At 41.3% G+C, this 20,441-nt stretch overlaps 1 protein-coding gene across 5 annotated transcripts in view; it reads left to right on the top strand.

Moving 5' to 3' along the window:
- The first annotated feature begins 11,821 nt into the window (after nt 1-11,821).
- Nucleotides 11,822-20,441, top strand: part of KYAT3 (kynurenine aminotransferase 3) — a 28,037-nt gene continuing 19,417 nt past the window's right edge. Inside the window, exons 1-3 of one of the 5 annotated variants that reach the window (XM_076340561.1) lie at nt 11,859-11,886; nt 14,421-14,465; nt 16,448-16,548. In XM_076340561.1, coding sequence (XP_076196676.1) covers nt 16,450-16,548 — 99 coding nt within the window. In that variant the 5' untranslated portion in view covers nt 11,859-11,886; nt 14,421-14,465; nt 16,448-16,449. Of the gene's footprint in view, nt 11,887-14,420; nt 14,466-16,404; nt 16,549-20,441 lie in introns of those variants that run through there. The other 4 variants (XM_076340564.1, XM_076340563.1, XM_076340565.1 and 1 more) reach the window with 4 other exon arrangements.

The raw sequence follows: 20,441 nt of genomic DNA, 5'->3' as shown, positions 1-20,441 counted from the left end.
GGCGGTTCTCCGGGCACCGGAGGCCTCGGCTGGGTCCGGGCGCCGGACCGGGGGAAGGGGTGCGGGTCCCGGAGCGGCCCCGGGGGCGGCTGCGCGGGCAGCGGGAGGGGATGAACCCGACCCCCGCGGGGGCGAGCGGAAGGCACGGCTGGGGATACGCGGGAGCGTTACCGCGCGGCTACATTCGGAATCGGCTTTACACCCCCGCTGCGCCCCGCCAGATGCGCTGCCGCTGTATCTGTTCCGCAGCAGCGGTGGCCTCGTTACAGGCACATCCAGCGTCCGCCCCCCTTTTTGCAAGGGACAGGCAAAAGTCCGTATTACTGTAGGGCAAGACCCTTCGACGGCTCTTTAGTTCCGCTGAAAACCTGGTAACTATATAAAAAAGTTCACAAATATACACAATGTTTAAAAAAAAATAAATCAATCATAGCTTCATTTGACTTTCCTACTTCACTTCCCCTTTCTCCAGCCGACAGGGCAGCTCCCTTCTCCAAATGTCTGAAGGGGCTGATTCTGCTGGGTAAACGCGTGAAAACCTGAAAGAAAAATTTTGATTCCTGCCTAGATTCCTGCAAATAACTGGGACAAGTGGGCTGTGTCTGCCTCCCCTTAGTCATACAAACAGCTCAATCTACTCAAGTAATTTTCCTGCCATATTTTCATTCTTAGCAACTCCATTGCAAGAATCTATTCAAAATTCTATTTACGATATAATTATACTCCTTACGCTCGCTCTGCTATAGTAATGTTTACTGTTTGTCTGGTCACCAGTTTCGTGGAAAAAAGGTCTATTTTCAAAATACTACCAAAATCCTTTTATTCACAGCTCTACAAAAAAAACTTCATTTAAACGGCACAGACACTAAATTCTGCAAAAATAACCATTTGCAAATCATATTCAGTACACATTTAGCTATTATTATTAGTTCCAACTTAAAAGAGCCATTAAAATACAACATACTTTATGTGCTTGTTTTGAAACACAGGCATTGCAGTTGAGCCAAAAGTGAGACTAATGACAAATAAAAGTGAAGCTCGCTTTTTAACCCGAACACATAGAAACGCTAATGCAAACAGGTATGTTGTAAAAAAAACATGCACGTTTGTTTCACTAGTTTGCAGTCGTACTGGCAGCGTAGCAGAGAATGTACTTGTTCTGTATTTGTTTTAGGCTGATCGCTTCTACTTAGGGCGTTGTACTTTGATGGTAATCTAACCGCAGAGAAGCTGCTATTGTCATCACAACGATGACAAGAGCGTGGCATTGTCTGCAATTACTGCTCCAAGAGCCGTTGGTAAGGTTTGGTAAGCAGCAGACAGCAGGCCAGCAGTCTTCCCAGGAGACCAATTCCCTTTCGCCTCATGACTTGCCACCTCCTTAGCCGGCTGTATCTCGGTTTCCACCATCAAGACAATTCTTTGCCTCTATTAGGGTTTCCCTGAGGAATGATTTAATCCATTTTACCTTATTGGAACTATTTTCCCTTTCTGTGAGCAAAATAAACAAACGTACATCTTATTCTATGAGCTTCCTTTCTACTAATTCAAAAATGAAGTCTGTCCCCAGGATCTGCCACATTTTCTTTTTGTCAGCAATAGGCTAGGAAGACAAATTAATGTTTAATTAAATTATAAAACCAAGAACTATTTGTGCTAAACTATAAAACCAAGAACTATTTGTGCTAAACTATAAAAGTATTGAATTAAGTCAGGACACTGAAGTTAATGGTCATAAGGGTCATAATTGCTTGAGCAAAAGATTGCAGCCCAACTTTCTAGGTTTGGTTCTTATTACTCTGCCACTGAGTAGCTCCTGGGGAAGCACAAGGGGAGCACTCAACTCATCAATCACACCCCACAAATGAGAGCGATGATATCTGAGCAAAGCAAATATTTTGTTAACCGCCTACTCAAAAACAACGCTGTTTTTAGCTGTGCAGCTCCTGTCTGTATACCTAGCACATCAAGTTCATCTTCGGAGATATCTTAGTGCAATTATTTTAGGATTAATTTCTTCCAGTCGTTTTCAAGCAACATTATCTGGAAAATGTTCTTCAAGTTCTAATACCCTTTCTAATTGTTTGTCACAGCCATTTATAAGATACTGAAAAACAACAGCTTGACGATCCAGGGGAAGTCGAGTTTCATTTCACACATGACGCCACCCCCTGATCTTTTTTAACTTGATGTTTAGGTGTTACGAAGCCAGCTTTGAATCTTAAAAGAAGTAACAGTTTCAAATGTTATGCTCAGTGTGACTAATGGGTGTCCTGAGCATCTGCTTCATGCCTTCACCTGTACAATTTGGGGAAATCTCATCTAGTAAGAAAGGGAAAACTATATAGCAGTCCTGTATATTTAAAGAGGGTAATATTTATAGTCAAAATTTCACTTTAAAATATTCTTCTATTGAACATTTTTTAATATCAGAGAGGTGATATTTATACTTGTCTTTTAACCCTCCAGTAGTGCTTAGAGTTGCAGGAGCAACAGCATCTTGATTGGCAATCGCGCTGGCAGCAGTTACCTGAAGCTGAGCCAGTCCTTTGACTAAAGCACCCTATGACAACTTGCCTTGTGATCACCGAATGCATTTCTGACCGTCTGTTTCTCAAGATCCCATCTTTTGATATGAAAGGCTACAGCTTCATAGTTCGCTGAAGCACGAACCAGCAGATCATAACCCTTTATGCCACACTACCATTTATTCTCCTAAAGAGAATAAAAAACCATGTGAGCTTCATAGTTCTCCATACAATTTAATTTCATTCCCTGGCACATCCTGATTATTATCACACTTGCTCTTTCTGGCGTTTGCTAAAGCTTCTTTGTCTCCTGAGAATTTATAAATCACATGTTACATACGCTCCAGATCATCGATTTCCTGGTGCAATAATGTGGTGTGCAGTTCACAAAAAAGGCTCTCGCTGCGGGGTGGGTATTTTAGAACACCGCTTCCCTCTGCTGGATCCGTGGGCAGTCACAGCTCTGCCTGCACTGGAGGGACTTACCCAAATCCTCTGCCTCTAACTTAGGCAAGACCCCTGCTCCTTCCAGACAGCTTTGGACAGTAAGGAACTAGCAAAGGTCTTCTTATTTTATCAAATGAATATGGTAACCATAGAAGTTTAATCCAGCATCACCTGGACAGGAATATCCATTTAGTTTCTGCTCAAGACAGGAATATCTCAAAGCTGTAGATGTTGCTAAAATTGGTAGTCTTAGGGCCTGCCATTTCATATCGACTCCAAAACCCTGACAGGTTAGCTCTTGAGCTGCACTACAGTCATTCAGAGTAGGAGATGGCTTGATGTACTTCAGTGAAAAAGCATCAAGCTCATAAGGTACCCCAAGAACAACACCATACATAAGCAGACATTTGAGAAGACAGAGTGTTCTTTTTCTTTCTCTGTTCTGCGCTGCTGCCTATTCTCTGTGTCTACCTGTGAGGAAGTGAGTGCAGACAAAGTGACGGCAGCATGTTAACATTATGGTTTTTGGCCCATTACAGTGCAGGTAGCCTAAAAACCCCAGGAATGTACAGTATATAGGGTTGCTAGCATGAACCTCACTTTGCAGACAATGGGTATGTATAGATCTGTTGTCTGCAAAGACCTTCTCTACACAGACCGTGCTGATTTTAATTGACAACTCTTAAGTGTCAACTGGACCCTCATGCCAGATAAAGTTAAGTCGATATTTAAAAACACCTTTCACTTAGACCAACAGGCATTTCTTTGTAGAGTGTGTGTATATAGAGCACCACAGAAAAAAAGATTAATTTTTTTTAAGGGAGAGAAACATCAGCCGTACTTTCTGTGACTCTAATGGAAACCAAGAACAGTGCTACAGTGAATTTTAATTCAGTGCTACACTTCCTATCTGGCCATCTGTTCCAAACTGCTAGCAATAATCAGAGTATGACATTTTACAGGGGGTTTTGATGGAAACTACCATATTCAGATACAGCTGTCTTGCGTTCAAGTCATGCAGTTGTTGGTATACTGTTCACAACTGAGGGAGGGGGAGTGTTAAGAGGAAGGTGAGAGAGAACTGCAGAGATAAATGAGTAAGATTGTGCTTAATTCTTGCTCTCCACAAGGACAGGAACTGCTCCCAGTGCAGTGCTACATGTGCTCCTAACTCACTTGTACAAACATGACTGAAAAACATCATTAAGCATTTTGCTGAACAAAGATTCTGTTCACATACTCTGCTGAATGAAGGCTTTTGGTGGACTTCAAAACACAGGAAGATGACGACCGAGCTAAAGATGGGGGAAGGGGAGTAGAAAATACAGATATAATCTTAAAACAATATTCCCAGTCAGAGAAATTTACTTTGAAAAGGGAGACGGAGACGTTCCACAGAAAAACTGTCAAAGGATTGGATCAAAGTGGTACTCAACGTTAAAATGTAGAACAGGTAACAGTGCTGAAAGCCATACTGAGGTTAACCGGAATAAACCTTCATTAGAAGACAGGAACCACACAGTAGGTGGTTCCTGAACAAAGCCTGTGTTAAGCACACTGAAGGTCTAGTTAGAAAAGATCATATAAGAAATATTTCTCATGGAAAAAAAACCATTTTCAAAGAGTTCGGAGAAGAAATAAAAGGCTTGAACAAAGAAGAAACCAGAATGTCAGGATCAAGGAGACATCCTGAGTAACAGCAACAGGGAAAGGAAATAAAAAAAAGTATACAGCATAAGGCACCATAAGCAATGCTTTTCTCAGCAGGATGTTTTCCAGTCATCACCTGGTTTTTAAATGCTTAAAAATAAGGATTACTCTCTGCTTCTTTTAGATGGTATTGCATTCTTGCCTCCTGGTGATCCTGGCATCTTATTCTTATTGACTAATTGTGAAGTCTTTCTCTGAGACTTTCCAAGCAAACATCTAAGGTGGACTTCAAGTAGAGCAACTAAATACGAGTATTCGTCTCCTAAGAGCTTTCAACACAAAATAAAGGTTTGTTGGCTCTAGTAGCCCTACAGGCATGAACAGTTCACACATGACACTTAATACTGCATTACTAAAAATTGATGCACATCTGCTAGAACGATACTAACAACAACAGAAAAACTTAGTGCTTTGGGATTCTGATACCATTCACTCCTGTTGTTTACAAATGCATTGACTCCACTGTACAGTTCTAGTATCGCAACTACAAGTCATAAAAGTGCAATTAAGAATCCAGCACTTGAAACTCTATATCACATAATTTTCTGCTGAAAACACAGGAAATACACTTCAATGTATTCTTATGCAGATTCTGGCTTCTCACAAGTGTCCTAGGTCTTTCTTTCACCTATGCTATCTTATTTTTTATATTTCACTCACCTTGCACAGAGGTGAAAGAATTTTACACCTAGTAAATATTTCATTAACACCAGCTTCTGTTTGCTCAGCACTCTTGCAAAGTCTTGCATTTCTAGTCCATTCAGCACTTGTCTGGAGACAACTTTATGCTTGCTGTGGAGGTTAACACACTAGAAATCAGAAGTCCTCCAGTAGGAAACTACTTACTGTGTTGTTTTATGTAATCACTGTTACTTTACTCGTTAGGCTGCAGACGTGCAGCCCTGATTTCAACTGAGACAGCTCAAGAGGGTCATCCCCTTCAAATAACCTTCTGTTGCTGATTATAGTCCCCAGCTGTTTTTTCACCAGAAGTTGCTGCTCCCTCAGAACTGCAGTGTAGTTTATGTGTGATGTCGCTCCCTACTTTGGTGCTACCAAAATTAACCTGATCACTTTAAACACTTCTGGTTGCAGGGTTTCTTTAATCTGCATAATTTTGAAAGACCCAATTTGGGATCAACCAGTATAAGCTCTTTCCCATTTAACTTGCCCTTACGATAAAGCAGGATCTCCTCTGCGCCTTGCAGACTCAGATCCTCAGGGAAGTTGTTAGATCAAAAGACCAAAGGCAATTTGTTTGTCTTTCAGCACACTTTCATTCTGGATCTTTTTTTCTCATTCTCTTCAGTCTTCTTTCCTAATGTGTCGTTTGAGGTTGGCCAGTGATTTATCTGAAAGATTTATTCCCCAATACCCCTCCAGAAGGTGAAAACATCAGTTCTGTACTACTTGTAGCCCCTGCCAGCAAAAATGTCACAGAATCACTTTCTGGTAGCTTGAGGAATCCGTAATAAAACATGCCGCTGCTACATCTCAAGCAGAAATTTGCCTTCTGTTTTCTAGAGAACACAGAAAAAATAAGACAAAAAGGTCTGTTATACCAAAGTATCTCTACACAAATTTAAATACAAAGAAGGCACCTCTGGAATCTGTCAGAAAATATTTCCGTTGTCATATCCATTTTCATTACTAATGGCTTGATTTCACAGGGAAAAAAAAAGCCAATTTTGTCCACAAACCATCACAACATAAAAATATAGAATTTTATAAAGAAGTCAAAGATACAGAGACATAGTTTAAAATCAGCCTTGGCAGTATGAACAATATCCAAATAAATGAATATTAATTTGTTTATGGATACTGCTAAGAAATGCTAGAGTTATCCACCACCTGTGTCACTCTGCAGTTGCATTCAAGTTTCTTTGAGATACACAAAATGTATGAGGTCATTTAAAATTGGAGTGCTCTCAGCACCTGCTGAGATTAGATCTTTAGAGGCAACAAAGCCAGGATAATCTGAACTCCAGGATCAAACTAATTGGCTATGATACCTTTTTCAAAATAGTGCCAAGCATACGCAGTAGCTACTATCTGATAAGTAAATCGTTACAGTGCAGCCTACCGGGCAAAGAAAAGAAAAAGTCATTATTTTTGAATGAGAATCAAAGTAAATAATAAACGCGTACAGCACAGCCTCATATGAGGAGGTCCTTGGCACATATTTGGGATGCTTAATCATAAAAAAATGTGGTTAGACACGAGTCATACAGCTCACCCCAAACGACTGAAAAGTCTTATACATTTGTTTAATACTGCATACTGTGAGTAATATAGGAAATTCTCACTGCAGTATTTCCAGCTTCCTAGACTCCTCTGATGCAACCCAGTGTTAGTCACACAGTGTGGGAGCAGTCAGATAGCCACATCCTCTTCCCCAATCCAGATGCTGGCTGGACTCAGCCTTCAGGAATAAAGTTAGGCCTGCGAGATATTCGGGCTGTATTTCTTCATCTGTATTATCGTACATTGTACTTAAGATGGCACGCTAATTTCTCAGAACACCTCTTTAATAAATATTTGCGAAAGACAAGATTCATACGATTCTTCTTGAACAGGGCTTACAGCCACAAAACGGCAGACTGTGAAGTGGCAGCATGGCAATGGGCTGGTGAGGATGGTACCTCCCACCCGAGAGACTCCAAATTATCCACGGCTGAGAGGTGTGTGGGTGTCCTGCCTAACCTATTGCACAGGCGCGAGTACAGGCCTGGACACCGAACTGCTGCAGACATCAGCATGTCTTCCTGTGCTTTTGCCTGAAAAGCAGGACTGTTAGCACAGCACAGTTGTGCAGTTCTGAGGAAGAAAAGGAATAGAAGAAGATACTAAGAAGAGGAATTGTGAGCAAAGAAATTCTCTCATCTTCTGCCCAGTTGCTTTTGTGATCAGAAAAACAGGCTTTCATCCATTTCTTGTTAGTAAACAAGACTGTGTCAAAGACTTAGATGTCCCATCAGTAATTTAATATTTTTCCCTCCTGACAAAAAAATCCTCAGGGCCCGAAATTCATGTAAGAAGGAAATTACAACACATACGTGCATTTTTGAACTGCCACGTGTAAGGTTTTATTTTTATGACTTGCATAATACCACTTTGGAAAGTACTGGCTGTATCCCAAGGGAAAGCTGATCTAAATTTTATGTTTTTCATCTCTACTTTGATTTGACCAAGATACAGGTTCATTAGAGTCTTATCTACTGCAGCTAGGGTAGAAAACTCCGACGGACAAAACAGAGCTGAAGTCAGCTGATTTTCTATGGACTGTTAATAGTGTGATTTGTGCATCCAAGTTCTGCCAAGTAATTTTCTCCTCTTCAGTTGAACTGCCTCTCACTAATGTGTTTTGAAGTGTAGAGATTCCTGACTACCACTGCTGCTTTACAAATAAGATGGAGCTGGACTATATTAAATTAGCCTAAAAATGCACTAATTCTTACTTCTAATGAATGTGTTAAGCAGTTAGACCAGCCATGCAAGACTTGTATCAAATGTTCAGGATGCATTACTGTGCACTTGCAAAATGAGTGAGCTGCTTCTAAACTGAAAGTCAGTACGAGATACTTGGGGTGCTTAAAAAAAGCCAGAAAAGCTTAATGCGGGTGCTGGGAAAATTATTTATTTTAAATATGGAAATAAATATTACTTCTAAGTAGGAAAGATAAATTTGAAAAAGCAAATTCCTCGCCATACCTAAATTTATTACTTTAGCTGAGTCCTGGGATTCAGGACAGATTTAATTTTATGAATACTGTTGAACGCTGAATTCAAAAGACTTGACTTAATCATTAGGCTCAGATGTCAGTGTTCCTGTTTTCCCTACTGCGCCAGAACTTGGAAAATCCTTTTAAGATAGCAGTCTTTGAAACAGAAGTTTTGGCCCTTCACACCGCTGAAAGTGTGGCAAGGCTGAACTGCTTCATCAGTTTCTCTAACGCTGTTGAGACAGGCCTCCTTCAAGACTGTCCTGGTTCCAATTGGGATAGAGTTAATTTCCTTCCCAGTAGCTGGTACAGTGCTGTGTTTTGGATTTAGGATGAGAATAATGTTGATAACACACTGATGTTGTAGTTGCTGCTGAGCAGTGCTGACACCAGTCAAGGACTTTTCAGCTCCCCATTCCCTGTCAGTGAGAAGCTGGGAGGGGGCACAGCCAGGGCAGCTGACCCAAACTGGGCAAAGGGACATTCCATACCATATGACATCATGCTCAGTATAGAAACTGGGGGGAGTTGGCCGGGGGGCAGTGACTGCTGCCTGGGAACTGGCTGGGCATTGGTCGGCAGGTGGTGAGCAATTGCATTGTGCATCACTTATTTTGTATATTCTTGTATTATTATTATTATTATTATTATTATTATTATTATTATTATTTTCCCTTCCTTTTCTGTCCTATTAAACTGTCTTTATCTCAACCCAGGAATTTTACTTTTTTTTCCTCCAATTCTCTCGCCCATCCCACTGGGGGGGACAGTGAGTGAAGAGCTGTGTGGTGTTTAGCTGCCTGCGGGGTTAAACCACGACAAAGACCTTCTGACTGGTATACAAAGTGAGCCTTTCCTGCTTAAAGCACAAAATGCCATTAAGTTAAAGAAATTAAATCGTCAATTTTGGGGGAGAGCTTGGAAAAAATGCTACTGAGAATAGGTAGCAATCAGAATTTTCATAGTGGTCCATCACTACAGTGGACTCTGATTGTTGCATAAGTTGGACCTGTTATATGTTTTTCATATTACTTCAGCTGACATTTAAACCAAAACTGTTGCACCAGATGCTATAGAATTGTAACTAAACGAGCAGACAACATTGCCTTTGCCATGTTAGTTAAACTGCAGTGGATCCTATTAACTCATGTGCTCATAAGATTCTGTTTTACCAACAGGAATCACATAATCAGGTGTCTTGCAAGAGATGAAATGTCAGAGCCAGTTGGGGCAGACGAGACTTTAAAACCGCCTTTATTCTTCATTATCTCAGCTGATCTGGCAAACACTGAGCATCACTTAACAGGGTAAAGACACAAACAGTGCTTGTTTCATCAGCTGAGGATGAATCAGCAGTATCTTAACAACATCCCTTCAGCTATCTGTATCACGGACCTAGAGTAGTAGTGTCGTGCAGGAGCCCGGAAAATGTAACACTGAGTGGATTTCCCCATGATGTCTGCTTTGTACACGATATTCTGTAGAAAATATGGGCATCGATGTGACGAACGGCCAACGGAAGGCTAAAGTTTCTTTTTTTTTTTGTTTTTTCCTTTTTGAACCGCCTTGTGACATGGCAAGGTTTGGGATCTGCTGCCCTCCGGTGGATGCCTGGAGATGTCCTCTCTGCCAGCAGGAGCACCGTGTTTGAAACCACGAGAATTCTCAAAAAGCATGACAGAAAAAAGGAATAAAGTGTTAAGTTCTTCGTGCGTCTTATTTAGGATAAAAAATAATAGCTGGGACTCTTTTCTTAATTTTTCTATTTTGTTCTGGTTTTGTCAGAGTATTTCTACATCCAAGTAGAGGTGTTCTAGTTCGTTCTATGACACTGGTTCTCTTCAATCAGCTTTCACTCTTTCATTTTATACGAATATATATAATGATTACATATATAACACAACACATACAGTAATGATATCCAAGTAGTAGATGTATCTATCGCAGTTGATAATATCTGCATTCTGCCTGCTAATCCATCTCTTTGTGATTATTACCAATACTAGACCTCTTTCTAGCATCAACATTTAAAAAAAAACAATGAGGACTAGCTATAGAAAGTGTTTTCTTATTATCTTGTACAGTTCTTTTTAAAATATTTATCTGTATTACTGAACATTTTAGAACAAGAAATGCACTTGACACATAATGTCACTCCAGGCCCCTGTAAAAATCTGATTTGTGAGGTTCTTTCAGCTCTGCAGTGGTCTGAGATACTGGATGTTAAGATCACAATGTTACTTAGCATACAAAAATCAATCAGAGTTTACAACCTTTCTCTTTCTTAAAGCTCTGTACAGTGATGTTGATATTAAGGCAAACCGGTTTTGTAAAGATTTACAAAAGCAGCAAAAATAGGTTGCGAAGACATTTCAAATATATATATATATTTTCTAACTGAATAATCAAATTTAGCGATGATGAGGTGCTGATTAAAGGGAACATTTTCATTTATGAATGGAGTAAGTCTCTGTCCTGCTTGTGAAGGGAACCTTAGAAATGCAAATCCTGTGACTTTGTGGAATACCTTAAGAAACCTGGAAAACCCATTCTTTTCCTGATAAGGGGTTAACTTAGGTATGAGGTGATTGTTAATGATTTTGACACTTCATTCCTTCCAGAAAGACAGACCTAAGAAGGTAACTTGTTAGCCCAGTTTACACTGAGCGTGAATTTTTATGTTGCTCTGGAGATGCTACATATATGTGTGCGTGTAGCTCCATATCAAGAAATATTTGAGCACGAAGAGATCAGAAAAATCGTAATCCAAGTTCTGACAAAAAATCCACCAGAACTTGGAAATCAGGAGACATTTCTAAAACGTTCAGCCAAGTTGCTGTGCCTCACTTTGCGAGCAGACCTCTCACCCAGCAGCAGCCTTTCACCCGCATGGTGCATCGGCGAGACCTTTGCTCAGTGCCACCTCAGTCGCCAGCCTCGGTACCATGACTAACGTTGCGCTTTGGCGGATCACCTCACCCTCGGGGCCGAGGCCCGGCGGCCCGTGGCAGGGCGCGCTCCCTTCCCGCCGCGTTTTCCAGGCCGTGCCCACCGATGCCATCGCCCGCGTCCCGCTCCTCGCTCCCCCGGCGGTTCTGGGGCACCTGCGAGGAGGCGCCCGCGGGAAACCCGCCACGGACAGCCCCCTCCCGCTCCGGACGCGGGGCCGGACTTCACCCATCTCGGGCCACGCAGCTTCACGCTCTCTTCGGCCGCTCACGGCCCAGTCGGTGCCCTGCCCCGGGCGGGCGATGAGGGAAGGGCCCTCTCTACCCCCTGGGGCCGCCATTTCCCTCAGGGCTCTCCCGCCCCTTCACCTGAGACGCCGCGAGGGAGTGCCCGCGGGCGGCGGCGGGACGGGCGCCCCCCGCCGTCTCAGGGCGGCAGAGGGGCAGGCGGGCGCCCAGCTCCGCCCTGGCTGCTCCGCGCCTCCCTTCGCGGGCGGGAGCGCGGCGGCCGGTGGAGGCGGCCCTGGGGCGGTGAGTTGTGGTGGCGCGGGCAGGGGGTGGAGGCCGCGCTCTCAGGGCTCGTCTCCGCCGAGGGCCTGCGGGGGAAGCGGCCCCGGGGCGGGCTGGGCCTCGCCAGCATCCAGCCTGAGCTGGCGGTGGCGTGTGGCTGCGTTTGTTTGGGCCTCAGAGCGGCCGGGAGCCAGTGCCGAGGGCCCGGGCAATGCAGAGTGGTAATGGGCAGGGGCGGCCCGTGGCCGGCCGGCCGCCTCCCTTCTGCAGAACGCGGGGCCCGTCGGTGAGGGCGGGGGGTTTGTAAGTACCCGGCAGTTTCTGGCCTTTCAAACTTTATGCTGCAAACGCGGAGTGCGTCAGGTTGAAAATATGCGTGGGTAGAGGGCGTCGGTGAAAGCATAAGTGCGATATAAAGCGGCTAAATGGCAAAGCTGCTAAATGAGGGGAAAAAAATAAGAAAAAAACCCCCCACAACCTCATCCCTCTCCTCATTCCTTCTCGTAAAATTTATTTCTCCATGCTCAGTTTTCTCCGTTCCGTGTAGATTATGGAAGAAGAAATGACAAAATGTTGACTACTACGGCAAATCCTTCACATACAGCAGTTTTTAAGTTCAGTGCCCTTAATAAGAATACCCAACTTCCCCAAGTCCAGCAATTTTAGCAACGGTTCTCTTGGCTTGACGTGTCATTCATTACTTTAGATGGTAGGAAAAAAAGTTTTGGAGAGGCCTCAGTAAGATGGCATCCTTTCTTTCCCTAAAACCTTTCATCCTCTAGACACATACGAAGAGACAGTCTTTCAAAGGTTTCACAAAGTTTGGCTGAGATGTAACACTTTCCAGGTTTGCATATTCAACAAATACTAAACACAACAGAAATATAGCAGGGATTATATTTACATTATTGTGGTGGCTGATGACCTTGCAGTGTTTCTAGTAACGTTTGTCTCTCAGACTGCACAGTAAAGTGAGACTACTTGTTACATGGAAAAAATGCAGCAGCTTAAGGGGTCTGACCGTAAGTCTTTCAAGCTCAAAGGCATTGTTTTTATAGAGGTGGTGTAACTGAAACTCAAAAATGAAGGGGCAGCAGCATTTGGCCTTTAGTTTCAAATGGAAAAAAAGAAATCAATTCATTACAAACATGTAACTTTTCATAAAATGCCCCAGTGGTACAGCAGCATCTGAGGTCAGGGTACTGTATAACCGGGAGGCTGGGCAGCTGTTGTGAAGGGAGCAGAAGAGCCTGCAACTCAGAGGTTGTATCTGTGCTGGAGTGATTATAGGATATAGTGATTATATAGCACAGCATGAGCTAAACGATTGTTAGTACGCAGATGTATTCACATAGAGTTCCCATAACAAAGTCTAACTATATCTTCCAGTCTAGTTTAAATCACCCAATCTGAGTTTAAACCAGATTAGCAGCCAGAATGTGTCTTCCTTCCAGCCCCACTGAAAAACATTTACTGTGTTGACCTTTCTGGTAGCCTTCCTTGCTTCTCACTCCCCTAAAAAAATAGGAAGCTGCAGGAATAGTAATTTGTTATCATTTTTTCCCTAACATGTTCTTTCTCCTGTTTTCTCTATGAGTATGCAAGCCTGAATTCCAGGAGGACGACTACGAGTTAAAGCATGAATGCTTCAGAGCACTGAAAATTAGAATGGGATGAAAAGTATTCCTAACTGCTAATTTCTGAGCTTAACAGACACGACTCTTGGCCAAAAAGCCAGTACCTGGCTCCAAGACTGAAAAAAGAGACATTAATAAGACTAAGAAAAATTTAATACCTTTTCATTCCCCCACAAAGACCAGTGCATTTTCTGTGTTTCAAGAACCTTACAAATTTTTAAGAGCGTTGAAACAGGGTTTGCAATACCTCTGTAGCTGCCTAGCACTGTGTAACTTTCCTGAGCTGGAAGAAACTTTCTATCTTGATGAGAAAAACTTACCTTAGGACATTATAAAACATCTCATTGATGTCTTATACATACTTGGTCATTGCCAAAACACATATAGAGGTAATAATTAAGCGTGCATTCATCCTAAAAGTAACAGTAAATAATTCTCTTGAGCCTGTGATACGTGTTAACATGTCACATACAATTATAGTGGGAATGGGGGGGGGGAAGAGTAGGTCTTGCTCTTTTTTGAGATTGGTGTGGGAGAGTATATGGTTATATTAAGGAGGCCTTTGCCTTTACTTCCTAGAGTAGCTTAAACGGAAGTATTCAGTGTTGCAGAAGAGAGAAGAGGGTTTTTTAGAAAGGAAAAAAGTCATACATAAAAGTATTTTATAGGAGGCTTTCCCATTTAGTGACCAGTAGTCTTGTCTCTGAGTGCTCTTGAGTCTGAACAGATGCTGTTCAGCATTTGCTGGAAAAGTGTCACAAAGATTGAAATGTAGTGGGACAAATGTTACATGCTAGTGCCTTGACTTTCCTTCCTGAGGCTGTTCAGCAAAGTATTGTTTCCATTATGTTCCTGATAAAGTTTTCACAATTTCTACATTTCTGTGGTGTTAAAGGTAGATATCATTTTTTACTGCAGGTATTTTAGGTACTTGCGGAGGTTGACCACGCCACAGTGATACAGGTCTACTGCTCCTCATGCTATGTTGCAGTTTCGTATGATTGCCTTGTGTCAAATAATGGCTTGTCAAATACCACACAGTCTTTCAGTGCAGCATGGCATTAATGGTAGAAATATTTACAGCTGTTAATAATTTTTCTTACAAAAGTTGCAAGTTGGTTTTGCATGTAAGGTTTGCAAGTTTTTTTATTTAATTTTGCTACTCCTCAATACAAAATGAAACAGGCAAAGATATGCATGTTTGTCCCCCTGTGCTAACTACTGCAAGTGTTCGCAGTGTGCTGCAAGAGTAATCCTGTCTCTGGTCTGGCCCTGGGAGAATAGCGCTGTTGTTATAGTCACATTTTAAGATAGTATCAGTATGTTACATAAGTAGTTTTTGTAAACATACGCAAGGAGAGAAATAGAGACCTTCACAATCTTTTTGATTTCACGTAGTTATTATCAAAGATTATGTCAAATATGCTAAGTGCTGTTATTAAAAGTAACTTAAAGTGTATTGACAGGTCTTTTTAAACAAATACATTTCTTTTGTGTCTTTCAGAGTATCTGCTGACTAGTGTCAAAGATTTAATTGCTGTTTACTTTTGCTAGTCCTCAGGCCAGCAGAGTTGAGGAAATTGCCAGTGTTTCTTCTTGTAAAGAAAGCGTCAATGAATTGTATATGTGCAGATTGCTAAATGGAATGGGATTACATGGGTATTATTGAGGGTCTAATTGAGTTAGCTATAACTCAGTACTGTGTGAGAAAGACCCTAATATCAGAATTGAGACCGAGTTTGTAGCACTGGAATAAGAAATGCAAAATCAACATACTTTTAAAACTTAACTCATTCAATGAGGCATCCTTAAAAGGGAGTATTGGTTGACCTTTTCTATTAGTTTACATTGAAAGTGTAAAGAACACTTCCTTGTTGGACTAAATGCATTCTTCTTAATGAAAAAATCATATTTTACTTTGATATTGAATTACCCTCTCTACTTCTATCTGCAAAGCTTGCATGGTATTGTTTTAACAGGCAATGGCATTCCTTTGTTTCTAATACAAATAGTACAGTTTTTTCTTTCTTTTTTGTTTTCTTCCCCTTTTCAGGTAGCAAAGTCTGGGGGGGGAAGCAGGGCTTATCTGTTCTTTAATGAGTAAACTATGGAAACCAAAGTTAATAATTATACTGCTGTGGCTACTGTGTTTCTGACATAGGTCTATGGGTTACATATTTTTCTTTTACACATACCAGTCATTTTGACAATGTCAACCAATTTAAATGTATTTAAAAATACATTCTGGAAGCAGTTGCCTGAAGTACCAGCTCCTAGTTCTTTTTTATAGTTATTAATTAACAGGACCCATTTTCTCTAGTCAGTGAATGATCTGTTACTCCACACAGAGCATCCTTTCTAGCTGTCTGTTTTCTGCCATGGTAGATATTTCATGTTTGCCAAATCACTGTGGCAAAACTTAATATAGTTATATAAAGTGCGTAGGCCTGCCTCTCCAGTGTGACTGGTGATCTTAATTATCTGTTTCAGAATACCTGATTTGAAACACTTGAACATGAAGACCAGTTTTAAAGTTGTGTGACTTTTTAAAAATTTGGCTCTTTTTCTATTCTGTCTAAATTGGCAATTGTAAGAATAATTTTTATTACACAAACACATTTTCACAACAATTCTAACGGAGACTTTCAACCTTGAATTGCATTTAGTCTTAATTGTCAATCAAGAAAAAGATCAGTGCTGTCAAATAGAGGAAACCTTCCTTCTACATGACATTCAGAAACATTTTGCAGCCCTGTCAGTTAAAAAGTTTCATCCTCTATGTTTACAAATGTGATAAGGTAATAATTTACTAGAACTTATTTCAATGAAACAAAATCACTGAAGGGAAGAGAAGGGGATCTTATCTTTTTAAATTGCTTAGTGATGTGTAGAGACTCATTCCTCGAATCTGTAAGTTTTTTTCAGGTCACTTATTTATTATGCAGGCATGCTTTTTGCTTCACGAAGCTTCTGTTGCCTTGGCATTAGAACATACCAACTACGAACAGATTTGCTTTACAGATCCATCAAACTTTCAGCCTCTGCAGTAAGTATGCCTTCAGCTTCATAGGTAAAAATATTTTGTGCAATATTTGAGAGACGCACTAATTTTACAATGTTGCCAATATATATGCATTAGCTGTGTTTTCTTTATTTCATTACATTGATCCAAACATTTACTATCAAGAACAAAATAAGATATTTGAATCAGTCAAATATTTAACCCCACTAGCATAACAGAATTTGGCGATTATTGCTTTGTGTATCCTTTTCAGTCTTTAATCATAGAATCATAGAATAATTTGGGTTGGAAGGGACTTCTAAAGGTCATCTAGTCCAACCCCCCTGCCGTGGGCAGGGACATCTTCAACTAGATCAGGTTGCTCAGAGCCCCGTCCAACCTGACCTTGAATGTTTCCAGGGATGGGGCATCCACCACCTCTCTGGGCAACCTGTGCCAGTGTTTCACCACCCTCAGCGTAAAAAATTTCTTCCTTATCTCTAGGCTAAATCTACCCCCCTTTAGTTTAAAGCCATTCCCCCTTGTCCTGTCGCAACAGGCCCTGCTAAAAAGTTTGCCACCATCTTTTTTATAAGCCCCCTTTCAGTACTGATAGGCTGCAATGAGGTCTCCCTGAAGCCTTCTCTTCTCTAGGCTGAACAACCCCAACTCTCTCAGCCTTTCTTCATAGGAGAGGTGTTCCACCCCCCTGATCATTTTTGTGGCCTTCCTCTGGACCCGCTCCAACAGGTCCATGTCTTTCTTATGCTGAGGGCTCCAGAGCTGGACGCAGTACTCCAGGTGGGGTCTCACCAGAGCAGAGTAGAGGGGCACAATCCCCTCCCTCGACCTGCTGGCCACGCTTCTTTTGATGCAGCCCAGGATACGATTGGCCTTCTGGGCTGTGAGCGCACATTGTCGGCTCATGTCCAGCTTTTCATCCACCAGTACCTCCAAGTCCTTCTCGGCAGGGCTGCTCTCAACCCCTTCATCCCCCAGCCTGTATTGATACTGGGGGTTGCCCTGACCCAGGTGCAGGACCCTGCACTTGGCCTTGTTGAACCTCATGGGGTTCACAGAGGACCACTTCTCAAGCTTGTCCAGGTCCCTCTGGATGGCATCCCATCCCTCTGGCGTGTCAACCGCACCACTCAGCTTGGTGTCATCTGCAAACTTGCTGAGGGTGCACTCGATTCCACTGTCTATGTCATTGATGAAGATATTAAACAGTACCGGTCCCAATATGGACCCCTGCGGGACGCCACTCGTCACCAGTCTCCATCTGGACATTGAGCCGTTGACCAGTACCCTCTGGATGTGACCATCTAACCAATTCCTCACCCACCGGGCAGTCCACCCATCAAATCCATACCTCTCCAGTTTAGAGAGAAGGATGTTGTGGGGGACCCTGTCAAAGGCCTTACAGAGGTCCAGATAGACGACATCTGTAGCCCTTCCCGTGTCCACTGATGTAGTCACTTCATCAGTTTTTAATTAAATCACATCTAGCACATATCAGGCCAGAAGGATTGCCTAGTTGTTAGGGCCCTGGAGCTTGAGATACAGGAGACAGGTTCAGTCCCAGCTTTATCACAGACTTTTGGTAAATCAATTAATTTCTTTGTATCTCAGTTTTCCTGTAATGAAATGAGAGTGGTGGTGCTTCTTGATGCTGCAATAACAAGGGGTATATACGTACCTCAAACTTAATTTTATACAGAATCTTCTCAATTTCCCAGCTTAACTGTTTATAAGATTGTGTAACTTTGTTTTAAGTCTTCCAGTTTTGTTGAGAGAAAACAGAGCTTTGCAACATGGTAGGTGATTGGAGGTCACACTCTGCATTGCATGTAGAACACTGGAATGTAAATTGTGTTCCCGGGTCAGAATAGGAGTTCATCTAGTCAGCAACTTGGGTCAACCAAGGCACATGTCAGATCCTTCAAAACAGATGTTCCAACCATTATACTGGAGAGTTGTAGCATATTTTTCCCATATGAGAAGTTTCTTTTAGCGTGCAAGCCACTTTGAAGGTCAGCTTTTGCCTGAGTCAATTTTTCATATGCTCTAAGTATTTGTATTCTATTTAATGGAGAAGGATATTCTCACTAAATGTGCTGAAATCGACTCCTGTTGTTTTTTTAATTTTCTTAAGATCTTGGCTTCTGTTGTAGCTTTTGACATTGAATTCCACACTGTAATTACGGACCATGTAAAAGTATTTGCTTCTGTCATTATTAAACATACTGCCATTCAATTTAATCACAAGTTTCTTTGTATTAGGAAGAAAGATAAATACGAGCAGCACCTGACTTTCTATCAGGTGCTTTCCCTGATAGAAAGTGTTAGGGAAAGCAGGAGGTCAGAGTTAGAGCTTGATGAGGACATACCTCTCCTGCTTAACACCGATCTTAAACTCATGGAAATCCTAGCCCTGCACCTAGAAATGGCTTGAAGATTATCAAGGGATGGCATAACTGGGCTAAAACAAAAAAAAGTCTTAAGAATTCTCATGACCTTCTGGAAGAAAGAATGCTACTTAAGGAATCATTTAAAAATATCAGTTAATTGGTTGGCTTTCTCAAAGTAATAAGGTGGACCTGAACCCCACTGTAAGCTGAATCTGTGAAAATCTGAAAACTAATGCAGGACCAGCTATTCTGTTTTAAAACTAGTTTCAAGGCACAAAAAAAAAAAAAATAGGAAGACTTGAATCATTAAATATTTAAACTTAAAACAGTATGAGAGCTGTAAGGTGTAAGGCTTATTTTACTTGTCAATACAGGTTACTTAATGCAGTTAAGATTTACATTATAGTTAATTATAAAAGTCCTGCAGTTGATAAGCCTTTAGCTTTTAGCAAATTGAAACAATTTCAAGAAGAGCTGGTCAATGGAACAAATTCACCCATGGCAGCATACAGAATTCTCATTATTAACTGGAAAGATTCAAGGTGAGACTTCTTATTCCTTGTAGTACGAGAAGTCGTCTAGCATGTGAAAAAAGGTGTGTGTGTGGGGCTCAGTCTAAGTAGTACCTGTATTATTTGTATTTATATAGTACAGCCAAATATTAATCATGTTTACCAAGATGTACACTGTAAAATTGGATTCATCTTCTAAACCATATGTGTGTTTTTAAATAGATGCAGTATAGATTACCTATTCAGAACTCCTTCTTAACTATGGTGTATGTTCTGTGTCAAGAAGTACAGCTTCACCTGTCTAGTTATCTTAGTGGTTTTCTTCCTGAAGACAAATAAAAGGTGTCCTGTGCTTGATTCCTCTGGTGTTTGTGTCTCATAGATGAGGTCAGAATCAGATCTGTAGAGAAGACATATGAGCAGAGAGGTATCTGTTTAATTTTATAGCTTCCCATTCTTCAAATCATTAGGTATATGGTAGCTTCTTTAGTGTAAACAGGTTGAGTACAAACATGTGCCTGCATAATATTTCTACTGAGTCATTCCCATTGATTCAAAGTTGAAACTTGGAGTGTAATGGTAACGCAGACGTTTTCTTCACAGAATATGGTAGCTAGAATATGGTTTTTCAATCTTTCAGAAAATAACAATAGCTAGCAGTAGTAAAAGTCAGTGAAATTGGTAATCTGACTCAAAGAAACAGGAGTGTCTGGAGTACTGAGGGACTATGTAATTCCTATGTAATTTTTTTCTAGTATCAAGCTGGTTTACAAAGATAGAAATGGGCTTGCACTTTTTTTGTTTGCACATAGAAATAAATCTGGTTTTTTTCCCTAACTTTCTTTTCTCTTTTTAGCTTAAAAATACCACAACTATCAATAAGTTTTTCTCTGCCTTTTTAGAGAGTACTCATTGAAAGTCTATTCTAAAGCAGTTCTCCAAGACCTTAACTGAAGGTCTGAATATACAGGAAAAACATGTTCTAATGTGGTTTTGCTGTGTTGTAAGTAAATAC

The sequence above is a fragment of the Aptenodytes patagonicus genome, chromosome 5 (assembly GCF_965638725.1).
Source record: "Aptenodytes patagonicus chromosome 5, bAptPat1.pri.cur, whole genome shotgun sequence".
Taxonomy (NCBI): Eukaryota; Metazoa; Chordata; class Aves; order Sphenisciformes; family Spheniscidae; genus Aptenodytes; species Aptenodytes patagonicus.
The sequence above is the reverse complement of the archived record's forward strand: the minus strand, read 5'-3'. Positions and strand labels throughout refer to the sequence as shown.